The sequence below is a fragment of the Pithys albifrons genome, chromosome 12 (assembly GCF_047495875.1).
Source record: "Pithys albifrons albifrons isolate INPA30051 chromosome 12, PitAlb_v1, whole genome shotgun sequence".
NCBI lineage: Eukaryota > Metazoa > Chordata > Aves > Passeriformes > Thamnophilidae > Pithys > Pithys albifrons.
In genome coordinates this window covers 12393042-12413097 of record NC_092469.1, presented here as the reverse complement: position 1 = coordinate 12413097, position 20056 = coordinate 12393042, and the positions used below count along the sequence as shown (strand labels likewise).

General features: G+C 39.9%; 1 protein-coding gene across 3 annotated transcripts in view; it reads left to right on the top strand.

The window, feature by feature from the left end:
* The window catches only part of SLC12A4 (solute carrier family 12 member 4), a 46870-nt gene extending 29738 nt beyond the window's left edge, over positions 1-17132 (top strand). For 2 of the 3 annotated variants that reach the window (XM_071567855.1, XM_071567856.1), the window contains exons 8-24: positions 1435-1649; positions 2632-2796; positions 2880-2978; positions 4600-4657; positions 5107-5281; positions 5660-5778; positions 6233-6331; positions 6627-6746; positions 7458-7562; positions 8546-8714; positions 9700-9895; positions 10587-10756; positions 10933-11064; positions 11161-11268; positions 11933-12117; positions 14777-14910; positions 15971-17132. In XM_071567855.1, the coding sequence (XP_071423956.1) occupies positions 1435-1649; positions 2632-2796; positions 2880-2978; positions 4600-4657; positions 5107-5281; positions 5660-5778; positions 6233-6331; positions 6627-6746; positions 7458-7562; positions 8546-8714; positions 9700-9895; positions 10587-10756; positions 10933-11064; positions 11161-11268; positions 11933-12117; positions 14777-14910; positions 15971-16062 (2341 nt within the window). In that variant the 3' untranslated portion in view covers positions 16063-17132. Of the gene's footprint in view, positions 1-1434; positions 1650-2631; positions 2797-2879; positions 2979-4599; positions 4658-5106; positions 5282-5659; positions 5779-6232; positions 6332-6626; positions 6747-7457; positions 7563-8545; positions 8715-9699; positions 9896-10586; positions 10757-10932; positions 11065-11160; positions 11269-11686; positions 11754-11932; positions 12118-14776; positions 14911-15970 lie in introns of those variants that run through there. The other variant, XM_071567857.1, reaches the window with a different exon arrangement.
* Positions 17133-20056: the final 2924 nt, after the last annotated feature.

The following is a 20056-nucleotide window of genomic DNA, read 5'->3' as shown; positions in this document are numbered from 1 at the left end:
CTGGTGGCACAATGAAACTGTTTGCTGAGAAACGGGGCACCTCATAGGAATATGAGGGTGGGGCCATGATCAGGCTCCAGCAAAACCCTCTGGTTTGAGAGCAGACTTGTCCTCCACATGAGGAGCCTTGCTCTGCACCCAGCATGTTCTCCTTGGCGTGTTGGCAGTTAAACATGTAATACAGCTTCTTAACCTGGAGCAGAAATAATGTGGATATGTGTGTTTTACCAGGAATGCAAACAGTTTTCTGATACTGCAGACAAGAGATGAAGAGAATGGAAATAGAGGAGTTGAATGTGTGTAATTATTCACGTCTTAAAATGCTGTGACCATAACTCAGCACTTGCAACCCTCAAGTGCTTCCTTTGGATATTTAGGACCGAATGATTATAATGTTTTAAAACAGTGGGGGTTTACAACAGTAAAAGTAAAATAACATTTTTGCCTTCCCCTCGTTATCTCCTGGATTATTCTTGGATGTTTTCTCTTTCTTCCTTTGGCTGTACTTTTTTTTTAATCTGCAGTAACTAGATAGTGAATTTATTTTTAATTCTGGAGGGGAAGGCTTCTCTGAAGTTACAGTTCATGGGCCTGCAAAAGTGTCCCTGTCTTTTTCATTTTCCTGGCTTCAGTGATCAACAAGACCTGTGAAACAATTAAACTTTCTAAGGTGGAAGAAACCTGTTTCTTTTTCCTGTGAGAGTTTTCTGACACTGGGGAGAGAAGCTGAATGAACTCATAGCAGCAGCATGCTGTAATGTTGGATCACTGTGTCTTGTGAAACTGTCTTTGGAGAAGTGGATTAAAATTTTTTCAATGCTGGAATAAATGATGTTTGTGGTTAGGTGAAACATAACAGGCACTGGAGGATTTTAGCAATTCATTCACAGTATCTTCTGGCAAGAAGACTCTTGCTTATTGTGATTGAAATATATGTTCCTAATTGTGAAGCTAAAATGTCAGGGGTCATTCAAATGCTGCTGTACAGAAACTGGGATAATGAGATTCCAAATATATTTAGATAACTTGAATTCGAATTCTGGTATTCTTCCACTACACTTCCACTTCAGTAGTTCTTTTTAATTAAAAAAAACTCAACCAAAAACCCCCAAACCCAACATCAACAATAAAAACCAAAACTGAAGTGGCTTAATCTTTCCCTTTCATTGTTTAAGGTAAATGGACCAAATTCAATAAATCACATTGATGTAGCTTTTTATACCCAAACTCTTGAAAAAGTAGCTTTATACTTCTGACTCTTAAAGGAACAGATACACAGTCTTTTTCCTTCTATCACTATCTTTTTCAAGGTGAGAAATGATGTAGCAGACTAGAGTCACTTCAAACTTCCATGATAAGAAAGAACTATTAAAAAGGTAGATTTAATTTTCCTGGTAACATCCAATAAATCTGGTGTTCATGTTCCCCTTCCAGGATTTGCATGTTGGGCAACAGGACTTTGTCACGAGATCACTTTGATGTTTGTGCCAAAACCGTAGTTAAGGATAACATAACTGTGGCCTCTAAGCTTTGGGAGCTCTTCTGCCACACTACAAACTTAACCGACGAACACTGTGATGAATATTTCCTAATGAACAATGTCTCTGAGATAGCAGGAATTCCAGGAGCTGCTAGTGGCATTTTAATAGGTATGGTAGAATATCGTTTTTTCCCTTAAAGAGGAGGCATGCTGAGCAGTTGAAATGGGTTGAACTCTTCCTGCTGGTTAAGAAAGAGGGACTGAAGAAATGTAATTACAGTGAAGAAAATTGCGTTCAATAAAGAAAACCACTTCTTATAATCTTTTAAAAGAGGAGATGGCTCTTTGTCCTGATACAGTACTTTTCTGCTGTAAAATTGATTAAATTTGTCTTGTACATCTCATAATTTCAGCAGGAAGTCAGCTATAATTAGAAATTATACTAACATGAGTAAGTTCTTAAAATTTTTCAGAACTCTGTGTCGTGACAACTCTCCATTTAGACAGGTTAAGATTATGTCCTGAAAAGTAAGAGTGCTTGTATAGAAATAGTGTGTCTCCTTTGGCCACTCTTGAATCATTGAAAAGTGTTCATTATTGAAGTGAAGTCCAGAGAACAGCTGCTTTGTGCAGGTGTTGAGTGCCAAAGGTTCCCATTTTCCCAGAAACCAGCAGTCTGCTTTCTAAAATGGACTAGGCATTTATTAGTGAAATTTCAAATACCAAACATACAGGTCTGTATTTATTCAGCTGACTGCAGAACACATGCATTTCTGTCTAGAAAGCTGGTCAGTGTTGCTGCTTTGCATCTCTGACCCTACTGTGTGTGGTATGGTGCTTCATAAAACTATTCGGTGTGTTTCCTTGGGTTAAAATAGGTATGAAGTTAAAGGAATGTTACATTTAGTAGTAATAAAGGATAAGTTGCTTAGACTTCTGTAGGCTAATGATGCATATTTATGGGGTTTTTGATACAGATTCCCTTGAAAACTTGCAGTATAAATTTTCCTTTGTGTAACTTTTATATATGTCTTTATTTGTGCTAATCACTGAATTGCATTTGCAGTCCTCAGTTGTAGACCCATTATAATGAGAACAGGTTTGAACTGAAACATGCTTTTCTTTCCTTTGGTGTGATGATAACCTTGAAGACAACTTATGGAGCAATTATTTGGAGAAAGGAGAGATCCTGGAGAAAGCACATCAGCCATCTGTTGATGTGGCAGGCCAGAAGAACAACCTGCACCTGTATGTGCTTTCAGATATCGCCACTTCCTTCATGGTGCTGGTTGGCATCTTCTTCCCTTCAGTGACTGGTGAGAATGCTGGGATGAGAGGGCATCTTGGGCCTCTGAGCTTCCTCCTGTCCCATGATCTTACATCCAAAATGTGCTTTCAGGTATCATGGCTGGTTCAAACAGATCGGGGGACCTCAAAGATGCACAGAAATCCATTCCTGTTGGAACAATTCTTGCCATTGTCACCACATCACTAGTCTGTATCCTTTTATGATTAGAGTTCTGGTACATTGTATCTGATTTGTGGAACTGCTTTCAGGTCACCAAATTATCAGTGTGAGTATGATTGGTCAGTGGAAAAAAACCACAACAACAACAGTCCTTGAGCTGAAAGCATTGGAATTATTCCCCTATTATTTTCCATTCCCCTTTTTGTGGTGCGTTCTGTTCTTTTGCATTTCCTTTTGCATTGCTGTTCTTTGCTACACAGTGATCTGTAGCTTTTCAGATGGATGGAGTACAGGAAGATACTTTTTTTTTTTTTAGGTTGCAGTGAACCATTAAGATGAGGAAAGTCTTTAAATGTGGGAGAGTTCATAAATTTTAGTTCCTCTTAAAGAAAGAGCGTTTTATTTGGAATGACCTTAGGGAGTATAGGTTGTTTTGAACATTTTAGGACAAGATAAACTGGAGTTAGAAATGAGACTTGATGTTCCCAAGTGTTTTTTCAGTTCTTCTGGGCTTAGGACCACAAGTGCTTTGCTTAGGAAAGACTGTCTTCATCTCTGCTGTCCTGCTAGGGAAGAGAAGCAACCAAGGTCTTTCATCTTCATGTAGCTCTTGATGTCCTAAACGACAATTTTTCAATACGAGAGATTAAAAAGAATAAAAACGGAAGTCAAAAGAGCTTTCTGAACAAATCCCACCCAAAGGGCAATTGGCTGAGATGGTGACTCTCCTGAAAATTCTGCTCTTTCATTGCTGTTTTTTGCCAAAACTTGCCAAGCTATAAATCAGGATCCCAATTCCCTGTCCCAGCTTCTTAGGAGAGCAGCCTTCCCCGTTGTTATTCTGGGAACTGACCCTGTACTAAGTGGTCAGCATTTCCTGTGAACATAATAAATATTAAAACAGGCCACAGAGTAACCCTCAGCTCTGCTGGCAGTTCAGAACAGACTCGTGGGTAACTGGATGTTTCTGGTGTTCATACGCCACCCTGTGGGAGCCTGACACTGTGGATTTTAGGAGGGAACCTTGTTTCCCTTTTTACTACACTTTGTAGTTTACAGTTGCATTTCCTGGGTAAAATTTGAGATTTAACCATTCATGTGACATTAATTCACAAGATCAAAAACTTTACTGGAATGCCAGATCCAGAAAGCCTGAGGCATTTTGTACTGCACAATGCAGAAGCAGTACAGTTTAATAACAAACCTGATAGTCAAAGACTTATTGGTGATGTGAATGTCATCAGAGACCACAAGTAAGAGCATGCAGTGTTTTGCTGTATGTTCGAAATATGTTCAGACACAGGAGAGAGAGAGCAGAGAAAGATATTTTCATATCAGCTTCTATACTAGCAGAAGACTAAATTGATATTTTATTATACAATTGCTTAGTTTGATTTTGTCTCCTTTATCATAACATTTAAAACTGTTTTAAAAACTGAAACTTAGAAGAATAACTTCGTCACTTTAACATAAGAAGCTCTATGTGAGCAGTGAGACATTAATTTACTCATAGATTTATTATGTACTTGTGGAGATGCTGAAGTGCAAATGCCATGGAACGGAGGCACGTACTGTCCTTTCCACAGTCTTTTCTATGGGTGTTTTTATCTGCCATGTCTCAATAAATCTTCCTTAGCACAGTGTCCTCAAGACTTCAGTTGTGTATTATTATTTGGAGCCTGCATAGAAGGTGTTGTCCTGAGAGATAAGTAAGTTTTACTGCCTTAACGCTCTCCTTTCTTACTCTTTTTTGCGGAGTAAGCGTGTTCTTTCCAATCATGCCTCCCCCCCCCCCCCACCAAATCTCCTTTTACTTCTGGGTGCCTTTTAAACACGTATTTGTATTTAAATTTTAATCAGTGTTTTGAGAATCTTCTTATATTTGATTTGATATTTTCTGGCATAGTTCCTGTGTCTTAATTCCTACATTTTTCTAGGAGAAAGTGAGAAATGATGTTGTGATAATAATACAAGAATTTAAAAAAAATTATATATAATGAAAAGAAAGCTTTCAAACTGTTAAAATCAGGCTGCAGACACTTCCTATCTGTGTATCAAAAGTAACTCAGATTGCATATAACTTTCTGTATTTCCCAATGACATCTTCAAACTGACCCCAAACCCCAAAGCTGAGTCTCAAGGACTGCCCTCTCTGCAGGTACGGCGACGCGGTGAACAAGAACCTGGTGGTGGGAACCCTGTCATGGCCCTCGCCGTGGGTCATCGTGATCGGGTCCTTCTTCTCCACCTGTGGGGCTGGTCTGCAGAGCCTCACTGGAGCTCCCAGGCTGCTGCAGGCCATAGCCAAGGACAACATCATTCCCTTCCTCTGGGTTCGTGCATCCTAAAACCTCACTCTGTCTATAATGCCTTAGCAGCTGCTTGACTTGACTAGAGAAATCTTGTTTTCCCAAGTTTGCCCAGCACTGCAGTGAGGATCAATATTTTTTATTTTCACATTTTTTTTCCTTTGTTAAAAACGGGAAATACTTTTAAGGAGTTTGACTAGACATGGTATGGTAATTTTATCAAGAAGTTGAACATCTAATTCAGTGAAGTACACAAGAACATTAGAATCATTTGACTCCTTGCTCTAGGGAAGGAAATATGTAGGAAAATGACCATTGTTTTTAAAAATGTATTCTGCATTTTTTCCATTACAACCTTATGAAATACTTGAAAGATATACTTAAATGTTTCTATTTCTTCAGGTCTTTGGTCATGGAAAAGCCAATGGTGAACCGACATGGGCTCTTCTGTTAACAGCATTGATTGCTGAGCTGGGAATCCTTATTGCTTCTCTTGACATGGTGGCTCCAATCCTCTCAATGTAAGAAACAGGCTTGTTGCTATTTGAGGGGATGGGGGGTGATAGGAATACTCTCTTGAGTTTTGCCAGTTTGATTGTCTTTCAGAACCATAGCTTAAACTAGTAAAACAAACTACTGGAGCCTGAGTTCCACTTCCATTATTTCTGTGAATCCTCTGACTTCAGGCTCTTCATATAAATCTATTTGTTTCTGCTCTAGAGTGTTCTGTGAATAAGTGAGTTTGTAGTATATTTTTATTTAATTTGGGAAAACATTTTTATTACAGAGCAAAGACAGCATTGATGTTGTGAATAGATTTAACTTGATCTAATTAAATAGTTGTTCCAACTACTTTATACTAATAGTTCAGGCTTATAAAAATCAGAGGCACATGTGACAGAGCACCTGGATTTTGACTATAAATCAATCATGTGACAGAATCTATAATGTGTGTTGCACTTTTTGGTTTTGCAGGTTTTTCTTGATGTGTTACCTCTTTGTTAATCTGGCATGTGCAGTACAGACACTGCTGCGGACTCCAAACTGGCGGCCTCGCTTCAAATACTATCACTGGTAAGTGAAGGCTGAGTCTGATCTGCAGTGTGGGCTGGGGAAGAACCCTCTCCATGTGGGCAGTGTATTTATGTCATATTCTTAGTGGACCAGACCCAGATGTGTAATGCCACGAGAGTTTAATTTCAACAGCAGGATACTAAAACTGATGGGAACTAGGGAGATTCCTTGGAAGCTTTACTTTCACTGCCAGTTTAGAATAGACAGTTTGAAGAAAGGAGAGCAAGAGTGTAATTGACTTGTTTTGAAGCTTTTCTGCCCCTCTAATTACTAATACCTTTGCTTTTTCTCTTAGGGCCCTCTCATTTTTAGGCATGAGTATTTGCCTGGCACTGATGTTCATTTCATCTTGGTATTATGCTTTGGTAGCAATGCTTATTGCAGGCATGATTTACAAGTACATTGAATACCAAGGGTAAGTATTAACTGGATAAAAAAGGATAGGAAGGGAGATTGGATCTATTTTTTAATGAATTATCTTTAGTCTTCACATTTGGAGAATGAACTGCACAGAGATTACTTGAAGGGCTTTCCTTATCAGTTCATTTTTTTCATTGTTTTACTATGTCAGTGCTAAACAAAAGCCCCTGGGCTGCTTTGTTATTAAGTCTCTAAAGGTATTTGGTGAAACTTGAGTCACAGGAAGCAGAGAACTGGTTGGGGTTTATCTTCCTTCTGTACATGATTACTTCAGGCCCAGAACAGCTGATGGCAGACATTTTATTCCAGTTTATCTGGTGCAAAGGTCTGTCTAGAACAGTCCTTGGAAAGCTGAATCTGCAGACTGGCTTGCTTGAGACTGATGATACTGGGTGGAGTCAGGCTGTAGTGTGGCTGTATAACTTTGGCTTAATCAGATATTGAAGCTTTCTCTGTAGTGGAGTGTCCATTGCAAATTAAACCCAGAATGTTGTTGTTGTCATATATATTTGACTGAAACATTTGCATTTTTCTCATGTGATCTGTGGTATCACAGACATTCATGTACAAGTGATAAATAGATACATGATGTGTGCTATGTATCACATTATTAAACTCATTGTAAAGTACTGATGTCTCTATAGCCTGACTGTAAGTGTGTAATGAAATGCTTGTGGTATATTGGGTAAACTGTGTTTCTTCACAGAGCAGAGAAGGAGTGGGGTGATGGTATCCGGGGCCTGTCGCTCAGCGCAGCAAGATACGCCTTACTCAGGCTGGAGGAGGGGCCTCCACACACCAAGAACTGGAGGTACCTCTCCCAGACTAATGGAATACCCTGAGTATGAAATACTCATTATTACACTTAAGGAATTAAAATGGACTCTGAACAAGTTACTTTTGGTTGGTGTGAATGAATTGAAATGCACAGAATGTTAAAAAAAGAAGTGCTGAGTCTGCAGTAAGCTGCTTTGTCAGTGCCAAGCCCTACTGTATGGGCACACCTTTCATGCCCTTTGGATCTTTAACTGGTCTCCAAATTGGTGATTCAAAAGTGGAACCTGGGAAACTGGAGTCCAGAGTTCCAGAGGACAGGAACTTGAAACAGTGACCAGCATTATTCCCACTGACTTTGTGTTGAGAACAAATTAAGGAGCCAAGAACCCTCCTAATTATTTGGGCATTGCACACCTCTTGGGTTCTGAACCAGATGACGAGGGATCTACCAAAGACAGACTTTTATAGCTCTTCTACTTGTTCAGCCATAACATGAAACAGAAGATAATTTAAGGGACAGAAGGAAGATAACTTAAGGGACAGAACACCTTAAGGGATAGAAGGAAGGTTGGATCTCTGTTTAGATGAAAATATTTGTGTTTTCCATGTGCCAGGTTTCTGGATAGATACAGATAGAATATGGATACCTTCTTGGCACAAGTATCTAGATAGATCTGGGAGAACAGTCTTACAGTACGAACACACTGTGCGCTGTAATAGTACTTAGAAGAGCCTTGAGAACAAGCCTGTAAATAAAACACTAATACAAGCTTCTTAAGGTAAGGTGGGGTTTATGACTGTCACACAATGCAGCAGCAGAATTCCCACAATATTTCACATCTGCTGTCAATCAAGAGAAATATTAAGTAAAACCCCTCTAATGTATGAGATACAGAAAGGATGTATGGTTTCAGAGTTAATATTCAAGCACAATATAAGTGATGAAAAGCAGGGATTTTATAAGTGTTTTTCTTAAAGCTTTAGTTAAAAAATACATTGCCTTTTTATTTTCTCTAGGCCTCAGTTGCTGGTGCTTCTGAAACTTGATGAAGATTTACATGTAAAATACCCTAGATTGTTAACATTTGCATCCCAGTTGAAAGCTGGTAAAGGTTTGACTATCATAGGATCAGTGATCCAAGGGAATTTCTTGGAAACATATGGAGAAGCCCAGGCTGCTGAACAGGTGAGTGTCTTAAACAAATCCCTGAAGTAGAAAGGGGTGAGTGGGCAGGTAATGTGTAATTTTGTTTCCCAGTCATACCTGTTAAAAAGCATGTTAATAAGGCTTTATGAAATACAGGATTAGTTGAGTAGTACTACAGCTGTTCAGTAAAGGGCTTGCAAACATGTTTCAGCTGCCAGTTGTGGCTTTGGGAATGCAAGATCAATGCTCAAAACTTGTATAAATAGCCTTACTTCATAGAACTGTCTTCATTTGTAAGAAAAAGTTACTATGGAAGTTTCTTTATGCTGCTTAATGGAGGGAAGAGGACTCTAGCTTTCTGAACATCCCAAGCAACATTTCAGTAACTGTCAAGCTTAACAAATTTGCTTTATCTGTTTCAGTGTGTTGATTAATTTATAACAGAAAACATTGAAGGATAGTGCTGAAAATTTGTTAATAACTCATTCTATAATATCATAGCCCTGTTTACATCTGTATAGCATCAGCAGATCTGTTTTCTTCCCCAAGGCATTTTATATGGGAAAATTGTTACAGAAGGACAACTAATTCATGGGCCATGTGTTGACCAAGCTTATTTAAGTTTTTAAACAAATGAAGGGATACACTTGATACATGTATGGGATTTGGTGCTTATATTTGTAAATGTAATATAAACACAGCATGTTACTTGGTAATTTGAAACTGGAAATCACAGAGATCATTGACTTCTACTGTGAATAGGAGATGATGGCACAAACCAATAAACCCTAATCTTAATCTGTTAGAAATTATTATGTTTGGAAGGAAACTGTGTAATACTTGTTTAAGATACACAATTAGTGGGCATTTTATATTTTGTTTTATTAAGGAAAGCTGATAAGAACTTTGCATTGAAATGTGTTTTACCTGTGGACACGTGAACAGGAATTGACATTGTGATCACATGATTCGGCAATGCTAGGAGTTCTTTGGGTTCTGAGGTTTTTCCTTGTCTCTCTTGCAGACTATTAAGAATATGATGGAAATTGAGAAGGTTAAGGGATTTTGTCAAGTAGTTGTAGCCAATAAAGTTCGAGAAGGAATTGCTCACTTGATCCAGTCCTGTGGACTAGGTGGAATGAAGCATAACACTGTGGTGTTGGGATGGCCCTATGGCTGGAGACAAAGTGAAGATCCAAGGTCTTGGAAGACATTTATAGGTGAGCATTAAAGGTTCTCTGTGATCAGACATTGTGAACAGAGATTATTATTCACATGGTAACACAGGACTTTAACAGAATCCTTGTGAAATTCGTTTTGGGTTTTAGTCTGGTTTCTTCTAATACTGATGGGTGAAGTAGATAATTTCTCATAAAACTGCTCTTTTTCAAATGCCACTTCCTGTAGGTTAAAGACCTATGAAAGATACTCAAAGATTATTGTGGCAGCTAAAACTCATGTGCCTAATGAATGGTTAGAACATTATGGACTTGAGAGGCGCTGGTTTTATGGCAAACTATAATTTGTTTCTTTCTCTTGTCACTGGTTCTAACTTACCCTTCACTGTTGAATAACACTCTCCTTACCTCTATCCCTCTCCTTCTCCTGTGGTACAGTTACTTAACTCAGTCAAATTAGAACAGAGCAGACGGATTCTTCTCATACTTGGCTTTGGAGATTGCTGCTTTTATTTCAAATATGAAATAGGGCTTGTGTTCTGTGAGTCTGCTTTATCCTGGCTTTGTCATTTGAACTGACCTGTTTATGCAAGCTTTGCTGTGCAAACTTTCCTTTTTTAAGCGATGACTTTTATGGTTTGCTGACATTTGCTCTGCGAGTAACATTTATTTTTTTAAATGGTAGATCATTGTTGCAGAACTGGAAGTAACTCTGTTCTTCCCTTTCGGGCAGGCACTGTTCGCTGCACAACTGCAGCCCACCTGGCTCTGCTGGTGCCCAAAAATGTGTCTTTCTACCCCAGCAATCATGAGCGTTACAATGAAGGCAACATTGATGTGTGGTGGATTGTGCATGATGGAGGCATGTTGATGTTGCTTCCTTTCCTTCTCAAACAGCACAAAGTAAGCAGCTAGTCAGAGAATGTCACCTACCTACTTCTGCATGCATTAGTTTAAAGAAACAGGGCCTGGTAACAGAGCCTGTATTGATAAATGAAAGTGGATATGTTGCTAAGTTTCTGTTTTTTAGAGCAGAATATTATTGGTTCAAATACTGAGAGTTTGTATTCTCTGACCAGGTTTGGAGAAAATGCAAAATGAGAATTTTTACTGTAGCTCAAATGGATGATAACAGCATCCAGATGAAGAAGGATTTGGCTACTTTCCTCTATCAACTCCGAATAGAGGCAGAGGTAGAAGTGGTAGAAATGGTAAGGGAATTGAGCCGGGTTTCCACTTTATTATGCAAGTGGTGATGATTGGTTATGACTTGATTAAAAGCACAATATTTGTCCTTATTTCTGCAGCACAATAGTGATATCTCAGCATATACTTATGAGAGAACTCTAATGATGGAACAGAGATCTCAGATGCTGAGGCAAATGAGGCTGACAAAAACCGAGAGGGAAAGGGAGGTATGTCATTTGTGGTTCTTTGCTCTGGGCTGCTGAGGGGGATGACACAAACGTTCCTTCCTACTAGTGTGTTACGTAGCTGCTGCTTAAATTTAACTCCTCTGTTCTAAAGATGTAAGGAAATACTCTTAGTGTAACGTTTTTTGTTTCTCAAAATTGCATGTAGTTCTTTTTTCTTTGTATGGGATATCCGGTATTTGTCTCAATTTATAGTATATCCTGTTTTCCTACTAAAGATGTCATTCCAGTTTGGACTTATAGGACATTTCATAGATATGAAAGGTGCAGATGATACAACTTTTCTGCATGTGTTTGTCCAGCTTTTAATTGTTGTTGTTGTCAGTTTTGAGTCAGACTTGTCTGTTGTTTCTGACCATGTCATGATGTGAGCTAGACTGACTTTTTTTTCCTTGTATAGATACAGGCCTCTGTCAGTCCAAATTCTGCACGGCTTACACCCATCAAAACTGTTTAAAGTCAGTTTGGTATGTAAGATTATTGGCTAGGGCAGATGCCTGGTATCAGAGCTGTCTGAAAAGCTGAATTGACTGAACAAAATAAAAGATACAATGGAACAAAAAAAAGTCTTTCATTGCTTAAAAAGAGAACCAGAGAGCGTAAAATAAAGTCTCTGAGTTCACCTTGTTGTTCATGTGCCCTCTAGGCTCAGCTGGTGAAGGACAGACACTCAATAGCACGTCTGGAGAGCCTCTACTCGGATGAAGAAGATGAGGGGGACCCAGTTCCTGAGAATATCCAGATGACCTGGACAAAAGAAAAATGTGATGCTGAGAAGCGGAACCGAGGCAGTGCCGTGGGAAGCTTTAGAGATCTCATCAGTATTAAACCGTGAGTCTCATTTCTAAGTCAACACCTTGCACCTCCTGAAACTACATGTGCTGTGCTTTTATTCTCTTTTGTTTCCTAATCCTTGTTTTAGACTTGCACAATCAACATTAAGGCCTGACTCCTCAAAAGACAGCAGTTACCTCCTGAGAAACCTCCAACCAATTAAATGTGGCACCAGATTTTACATGGTGTAGTCAAATGCCAAACTGAAGCTGTTAAATCCTATAACAGCTTTCCTCTTGTCTCCCAAATAGCTCAATAAAACACGCCAGACTAATAATTTCACCGATCTAATCAGAATTAAAAGACTGATAACTTTGCTATCTAATGTGTAGTGTTTAAGACAGAAAGGAAGAAGCTGTGGAGATGGTGATGAATGACTTGGAATAGAATATTTTATGTGTTATAAAACCCTCTGAGACAGACTTGCTGCTGAAGGAGCACTGACATATAACAACAGCTGTAGTCCCACGTGTGTGCCCTCTGAGGAGCTAGAAGTAAAGGTCTATTTTGGTTTTGTATAAAAATATGTGAGTCTCCTGTGACTTCTTTGATGTCCTGCATCTCACATGAAGAGTTCAGTCAGTCAGTTTTGCATATTTGGCAAAGTTCCAGATTTTTCCTAATAAATCATAATTCAAGTGTGTTTTAGACTGAGTCATACTGTAGAAATTCTGCTGAATTTGGTGTTAACTGCCTGTACTTTTTCCTCTTCCATGCTTTCAGAGAGTGGGAAAACTTGTAAGTTTGTTATTTAACTTAGAAGTACATTAAGATATTCGAGAGGGAAAGCTTCATTTTCTCAACTGAAAGCAGGAAAACTGTAAGCAATGATGGAAGAAAAAAAAGGCATTAGCGTTGAGCAGTTTTAGCAATGTTTTAAAGGGAGCAGGATTAGCTACTTAAGCTAAGTATAATTATACATAGGTTGTAACAAACTACAGACAAGAACTAAGTCAGGACAGAAAACAGTTACAGGTCTGAACCTATTTTCTTAAGCAGAGTATGACTCAAGCAGGGGAAACATTACTCATTTAGAGAAGCTCTCATCCCACAACACTGCTAGGATGTTATTTCTGGCAGTTTCTGAACACTAAGGAAGCCCTTTCTTATAGCCTACACCTTCAAATCACTGGGGACATACCAATTTTAAATATCACTTTAGAGAAAATTGAACCTTCAGTTTTTAGTTCTCTTTCCAAAACTATACATAGTTAATAACAGCATGTGGTTCCTGCTGCTGGTTTCTCCCTCACTTCCTGTAAACATAATCTGGCCTCAGTGTTATCCCTGGCTTTCTGAAGCTGATGTGATGAAGACAAAGAGTGTCCTTGCTCCAAATTAAATACGAACATGAAGTAACAAAGAGATAATTCACAGTGGGTAAATTATGCTGTTAGTAGAATAAACATGATTCTTCCCACTGCATCTTCTGTTTTCTGTCTCTATAAATTAATTTCTTTGCAAATCTGAATATTTGGAAGAGCAGCAAGGTTACTAAAGACTTTCACTCATATCATGCAAAACTAAGTTAATGAAACCAAAGACTTGTATTTGATTTGTTTCTACTAATGCTTGTTTTAATATATTAAAATGAAGAAAAAAACCAAGTGGAAAATCCTCAAAGCTGTAGAAATGTTCTCCCTTTGATAAGTTTATTTCTGTACTGTAATTCCTTTGATGTTACCAAAATAGTATTTGATTTCCTATAAGAAGGAAACATTCCCTGCCTCGAAATCCCCAAAGGATGCTTTTGAGTTCAGTTCCTGCATGAACTGATGTTATTTTGTGTTAATATATTCTGAATAAGTAATGCTGTTACCTCTCTTAGCCTGGATTCTTAAGGAGCAGAGGCTTATGAGATGCTGCATCTATTCCCTTCTCTCCCATAACATTTGAACCAAGTGGCTACTCAAGTCTGAAAGCATGATTGAGATTTTAAGGATACCTGGGTAGAAGTGTTTCTTGTAAATAGTCAGGCAGAGAGGTGGATTAGTGTCCAGCTGAAGGAGAGGTTAACATTCTTACTGCACTGCATAAAGGCCCCATGGCAGGGATACATCCAGCCCCTTGAAGGTTGCGATCCTTTATTTCCCTATCCTGTGATTACAACCTGTAGTAAACCAGGCTTTCTCTGGAGGTGCCAACTGCTGTTCAACACAAAGAGGGAAGTGCACTTATGGGAAGTGTGGAGTGCAATGATGCCAGTCTCCTACTTGGTCCTGATGTTTTTAGAAGAAGTTTTCTGGTCCTGCGAATGGAGAGGTGGATGGGCTGTGCTGCTGTGGATGTGAGGCCCTGAGGGAAGGCTCTGCAGTCATAAGTGTCCACGGTCAAAGAGCACATCCCCTTGCACAATTGTGTTTTAACTTCTTATTCAAGACTAAATCCTCTTTATAAATGTGCTTTTTGAAGAGCAATGTAACTTTTTAAACTGGTGACTTGACTCAAGAGATCTTACCGATGGACTAGCTGTACCTGAAGAACTCTGGAATCTCTTTTGTTTTCTTCATCATTAAGTTTGAAAAAATTTACTGTGTGCTGAGTTGACATTTTACAGGATATTTAGGAGATTTAAATTATGCTTTTAATGGCCTTTTTAATAATTAGTTCTCAGGGCATGTTTCTAACAGTAAGTTTGAATGTGCTCTTTCTGCAGGAACCAGTCTAATGTCCGAAGGATGCACACAGCAGTGAAGCTAAATGAAGTTATTGTAAATAGATCCCATGATGCCAGACTCGTGCTCCTCAACATGCCTGGTCCTCCAAAGAATACTGATGGGGATGAAAACTGTATCCTTTCAGGCAATGTCTGGGCTACAAAGAAGGATTTTTCTTTAATTTGTGCTCCTGAATTCATTTTGCCACCAGTACTGTCTTGCTGTAATATGTGACAAAGTGTCCACTGAGGGGAGGCTGCTGGCTTGTAGCTGCTAGGCAGTAATTGCTTGAAGTAAAAGTTGCCACTGGTTCCTCTGGAAACCTTGTAGGTTTAAATTTAGTCTTGTCTAAATTCTTACTTGATTTTAGGTATTTGTTGGTTGAATTTAATTCTCGAAAGTGGATGTAGCAGATACTTAAGAAGGCGTTCACAGCAGCCAGTGCTCTGGGCAGAGCAATATCTGAACTTGAGTCAACAGGAAGTCCTGAAAGAGAAGGGAGTATGTCAGACATAGATCACACATGAGAGTTTGGGGCTTAGGTCCAAGTACAAAGCTCTGGTAAGATTAAAATTCAAACTCACAGTATTTTGATACTTACAGGGATCCTTGCACCATGCCCCTAGGCAAGGCCAGAGTTGAGGGTTGTGAGCTGGAGAGAGGTTGTTGGTGCTCCAGTCAGCTGTCCAGAGCTGCTCTTCAGCCTTTGTTTGTACCACTAATTTAGCCTGTGCCAAAAAAGTATGTCACAAATCACAGGCCAAATGATTATTTTCTTCTAAATCTGGATAGTACTAGTAGTTGTAATAGCTGTTTAGAAAGAAAGGATAGAAACATTCCTCTTAGCATAAGGGGGTTTGAACTGCAGCTCAGGAGAGATTTTAAACTTGAGGTTATGGGTGAGGATGCTTATTGCCCCATCCCTCCCTGGAGAGACTGAGCCACTGTGACTGAAAAACACTCAGTATTCATGGCAGGGAGTGTGACTGTGACCTGGTGCCACCAGCATTGCTGACAGGCTCAGCTTTAGGTAGTGGTGGGTTTGTTTTGGAGCCATATGGAACTGGCTCGGTTTGACATGGGAGCAGCCCCTGGTCTCATCTCACAGAAGCTTTGCCGTATAAACCCAGGGCAGAGGCTAACACTGTATTTTGGTTTTAGTATGTCTTTTGTCCTTGACTTTACTGAAACAGACATGGAGTTTCTTGAAGTTTTGACTGAGGGTCTGGAGAGAGTATTACTTGTTAGAGGCGGAGGCCGAGAAGTCATCACCATTTACTCCTGATTTAGAAGCTTCTCATGCTGGTCTACATTTACCTTCTTGGTGATAACGGACATTCCGGTTTTAAATGGAGAAGAGAAAAAGGGTTTTTTGCCTAACTTCCTCCTCATCAAGTCCTATTCATTGTCTTTCCATTTGCAACATACATATCTTTTGGGATTGCAGTCTTGGTTACACCATCCAATTAGCAACATAAATCAGTTGTGAAGCTGTCACATTATTAAGTTTCTGCTTTGGTACTCCAGCATTTGTGCATGTAGTTTTAACACTAAACCTACTTTTAGTCAGCACTGCTATGTGCAGTTTTTTTAGTAACTGTATGTAAAGTTAGGACACGAAAGCCAGTTACTGTAAAAAGATTTAAAAAGCTTTTTCTATTAGGTTTGGGGAATAGAAATACATTATATAGCAGCTAGTTTCTGCTGAAGTTCAGCTATAAAGCATTTTCTAAGAGCACACTAAATTGTAAGAGAGGACTGAAAAAGCTTTCTTTTTCTGGGTTTATTTCCAGAACTAAACTCTCAGTATTGGATAAGAATTTATACTTTTAATACATTTATTGATAGAGATTTAAATAAATTATGTTGATATAGTTGAAACTATGTATGTAGCTTGCTATAAGTTGTGTTGCTTCTGAGACTTCAGGTTCTGTGAGGCCAGATCCCTATTTATTTTTGTATTTATTTGTCAGAAATATTGGATATGCAGATGCAGACTGTTTAGGAGAACAGAGATCTCACAATAAATTCTGAATCATCAGTGGATTGAAGGACCAGTCCTGTGCAGTTCTTCCATGCTTTAAATTTTTTGCAGACCATCCATCAGAGTACATTGAGCATGCTGGAGTCCCTTCTGCAGAGCCAAGTGCTGTGCTGTACACACAGCCAGGGGGTGGCACTTGCACAAGTACAGGGGACCTGCTGCTTCATTGTATGCTTTATGCCCTTAGAGGGAGAAGAAAAGAAGACCTATGTTAACCAATAAGTCTCTGGAGATTTTATTAAGCCCATTAAGTTGTACTTTATGTACAGAACGTTCGTATTTTTTCAATAAAATGTTGCATACACTTTGAACCTGTTCTGTGTGCGATGGTGAATCATGTAGGAACACCCTCCCTGTCTGACACTGGCACTGCTGGACCCACGGTTGAGGGGGAAGGTGGTGGGGACAGGCTGGTTCACCCAAACGGCACAAGTGCTGCCCAGTGGAGATGCCAGCTCACACTTCAAAGCAGTTGGGCAGCCAAAGTGAATAAAGACTCGAGTTACTACCACACACAACAGCCAAGTAGAAATCCACAGCTACAGACTATTCAACACACACAAGCTGGTACCCCTCAAGATTTCTGGCTCTCTGGAAAAGCAGCAATCCCATGCAAGGGACGGGTGTGAACTGACCTCTCTGGGATGCATTAGTTATATGGGAAGAAAGGTGAGGACTGACACATTTCTGTCCTGTGTGCTCATTAGCCCTCTTGTGATAGTGCTCCTGGGTGTTGTGCAGCATGACCAGTTTGTCCAAGAGACACATCTGAGAAACCACCCAGGCTTTTATCTTGAACAACATAATTAAAAAATGCTGTTCATAAAGCTTTTATAGTTAGAGGCTGTTTGTTCTCTCTGTAAAGGACATACCTGATGGGAACAGGGTGGTATTAATCTGTGCCAAGATCCCTGCAAGACAACAGCCAGGTAATAACTCTGGGATGTGCTCTCTACTGGGTATTTTTTGCCTTTAACAACAGTCTTTGCTTTTTTGAAAACCAAAATTCCATTTCACTCATGTTTTTAAACCAATGGAAACAATAAAGCTTTGCTGTTTTGTAAATAGTGTGCTATTTGTAGAGGTTATTTTTACATCTTCAGAGGACTAAGTAACAGAATGCACATGTACAGCAATCATGACAGTTAACACCTGTTTGCAAACATTCTTTTATAGGAGTAATAAAAAAGTTTATGAAAACTTTTTTGTTCCTCAGTTTTTTGTAAGTCTGAGAAACTAAATTTCTTATACCGAATATAATGGAATTTAAGCATGCTGAGAAGTGTATACACTTCTTCCTTACAAAATTTTATGCAATCGAGTGACATAACTCCACCTCACAGAAGGATTTCCGTGCTGTTACCTGACCCAAATAACCTGTTTGTTTTTAACATCGAAGCAACTGTGTGAATCTCTTTACAGATACAGTAGAGTAAGTTTTCAGGGGTGATTATGTGCAGTGTGGATTAAAAAACCCACCCTCATTCCGCATTGTGTGGGCCCTAAGGATTTAATGGGCTCCAATTATATAAGTCATCACTACATATAGAAGGTTCAAAGTAGTCCCTCTCAGTCTTGGCTTATGCCCAAGTGTAGAGTTTAGGCGTGCACTGCGGTGAACATGGAATAGTATAGAAAAGGTTGAGAAAAACATTTCTGGAAAAGGTAACCTCTAGCTGAGTCACCTTCTATGAGGGTACCTGAATGGTCATTCCATTGTCACTATGCTACCTCTTTTGTGGTAAGGAGATGAGAACATGGCAACTGAAATACAGTATTGACAGAGTTGATTTATGCATTTCTCGTGTGGGCATAGAGATGTACAATTAAAATATCATTGGTATAGTTTTAATAACTGGCGAGATATTTAAAAAAAAAAATCCTATGGAAGCAGAGAGCCGAGAGCCAGCAGAGTGAAGCTGCTTTGCTGGCGCTCCCTGCCGTGGCCCCAGCGCTCCACCAGGGGGCGCGCGGCCGCCTCCTTTGTTCCCTGGGAACGGAGATCCAGCCGGGATTTTCCTTGCACTTCATCTAAGGAGCCCTTCTTCGGGTTCTAGATGCACCCATAGCAAATTAAACCTTATAAATTAAAAGAGTTCCACTCAAACAATACATCTCATTTTCTCATCATCATCCATAATATTTCCTTCTCCAGGGGTTCCCTGGGAAGGTAAACGCTGCTTGGGAGATCAAAACTTCTCATTCTGGGGTAATTATCCCTCTGCACAGCTGCTGGCCCAGGTCAACCAGGGCATCTCTGGGCAGATGCTGCCACTGCAAAGTGCCACTTTTCCCTGGGGAGCAGTTCCCCATTGCTCTGGATTCCCCGTGTCAGACACCACAGTCAGACCCACAGCACAATCCAGGGTGCTGGGTTTTGGAAGCAAATTCCCCGTTGCAGTTGCGCTCTCTATTCCAGGCTCAGACAGCTCTCTAAACAGAATGAGCTCTGCCAGTGGACAGTTGACAAATGGAGTCTGGGGGTGGCCACGTCTGTCCAAAATTCTCTTTCCACTCTTGACATAATGCAGGCAGGCTTCTTGCTGTTGGGAACAGTATCATATAAGGACACATCTCTTCCTATAGCTGGGGAAGGTGCCTGCAAGGCTGGGCAGACACTGCTTGCTCCTGCCAGGCCTGATGTTCATTTCCTCTGTCAGCTCCTGAAGGGAGCCTGTCCGAGCACTTTGAGAGGTGCCAGCCAGTGCACTTACTCTGTGTGATGGGCTGCAGCTGAGATGAGTCCGGGGTGAAAGCCTGAGCAAACAGGACAGTCTCTAAAGGAAAGGTGTCCCTGCTTAGTGCTGAGTGGCACTGGGAGCTGTCCTCAACTTCTCTGTGCACAGGCATTTGTCTGAGTTCTGTCACTTCTCTGCACCATTTTGTGGGACTCCCAAGAGAGCTGTCAGTACCTGATACCATGAGATCTGAGGCTCTCCAGCTTGCCTTGATTTCTGCTGTTCCCTGGCAATGTCAATAATATAGTTGTCACTACTGAAACAGAAATATTCAAGCAGAGTTCATGGCCCACAGCAATGGAATTGATAATGGATTAACAAGACCAGAGGCCTCTGGCAGAGGTCTCAGCCTTTCAGAGTCCTGTGTCATGCAATAGGCCAGTGATTCTACAATGGTAAAAAGAAATGTAAGAGAGAGAGGTTGGGACTGTATGCTATGTAAATCTTATTCACAATTAAATAAATGAAACAAAAATAGATCTACCTCACCAAAGAAA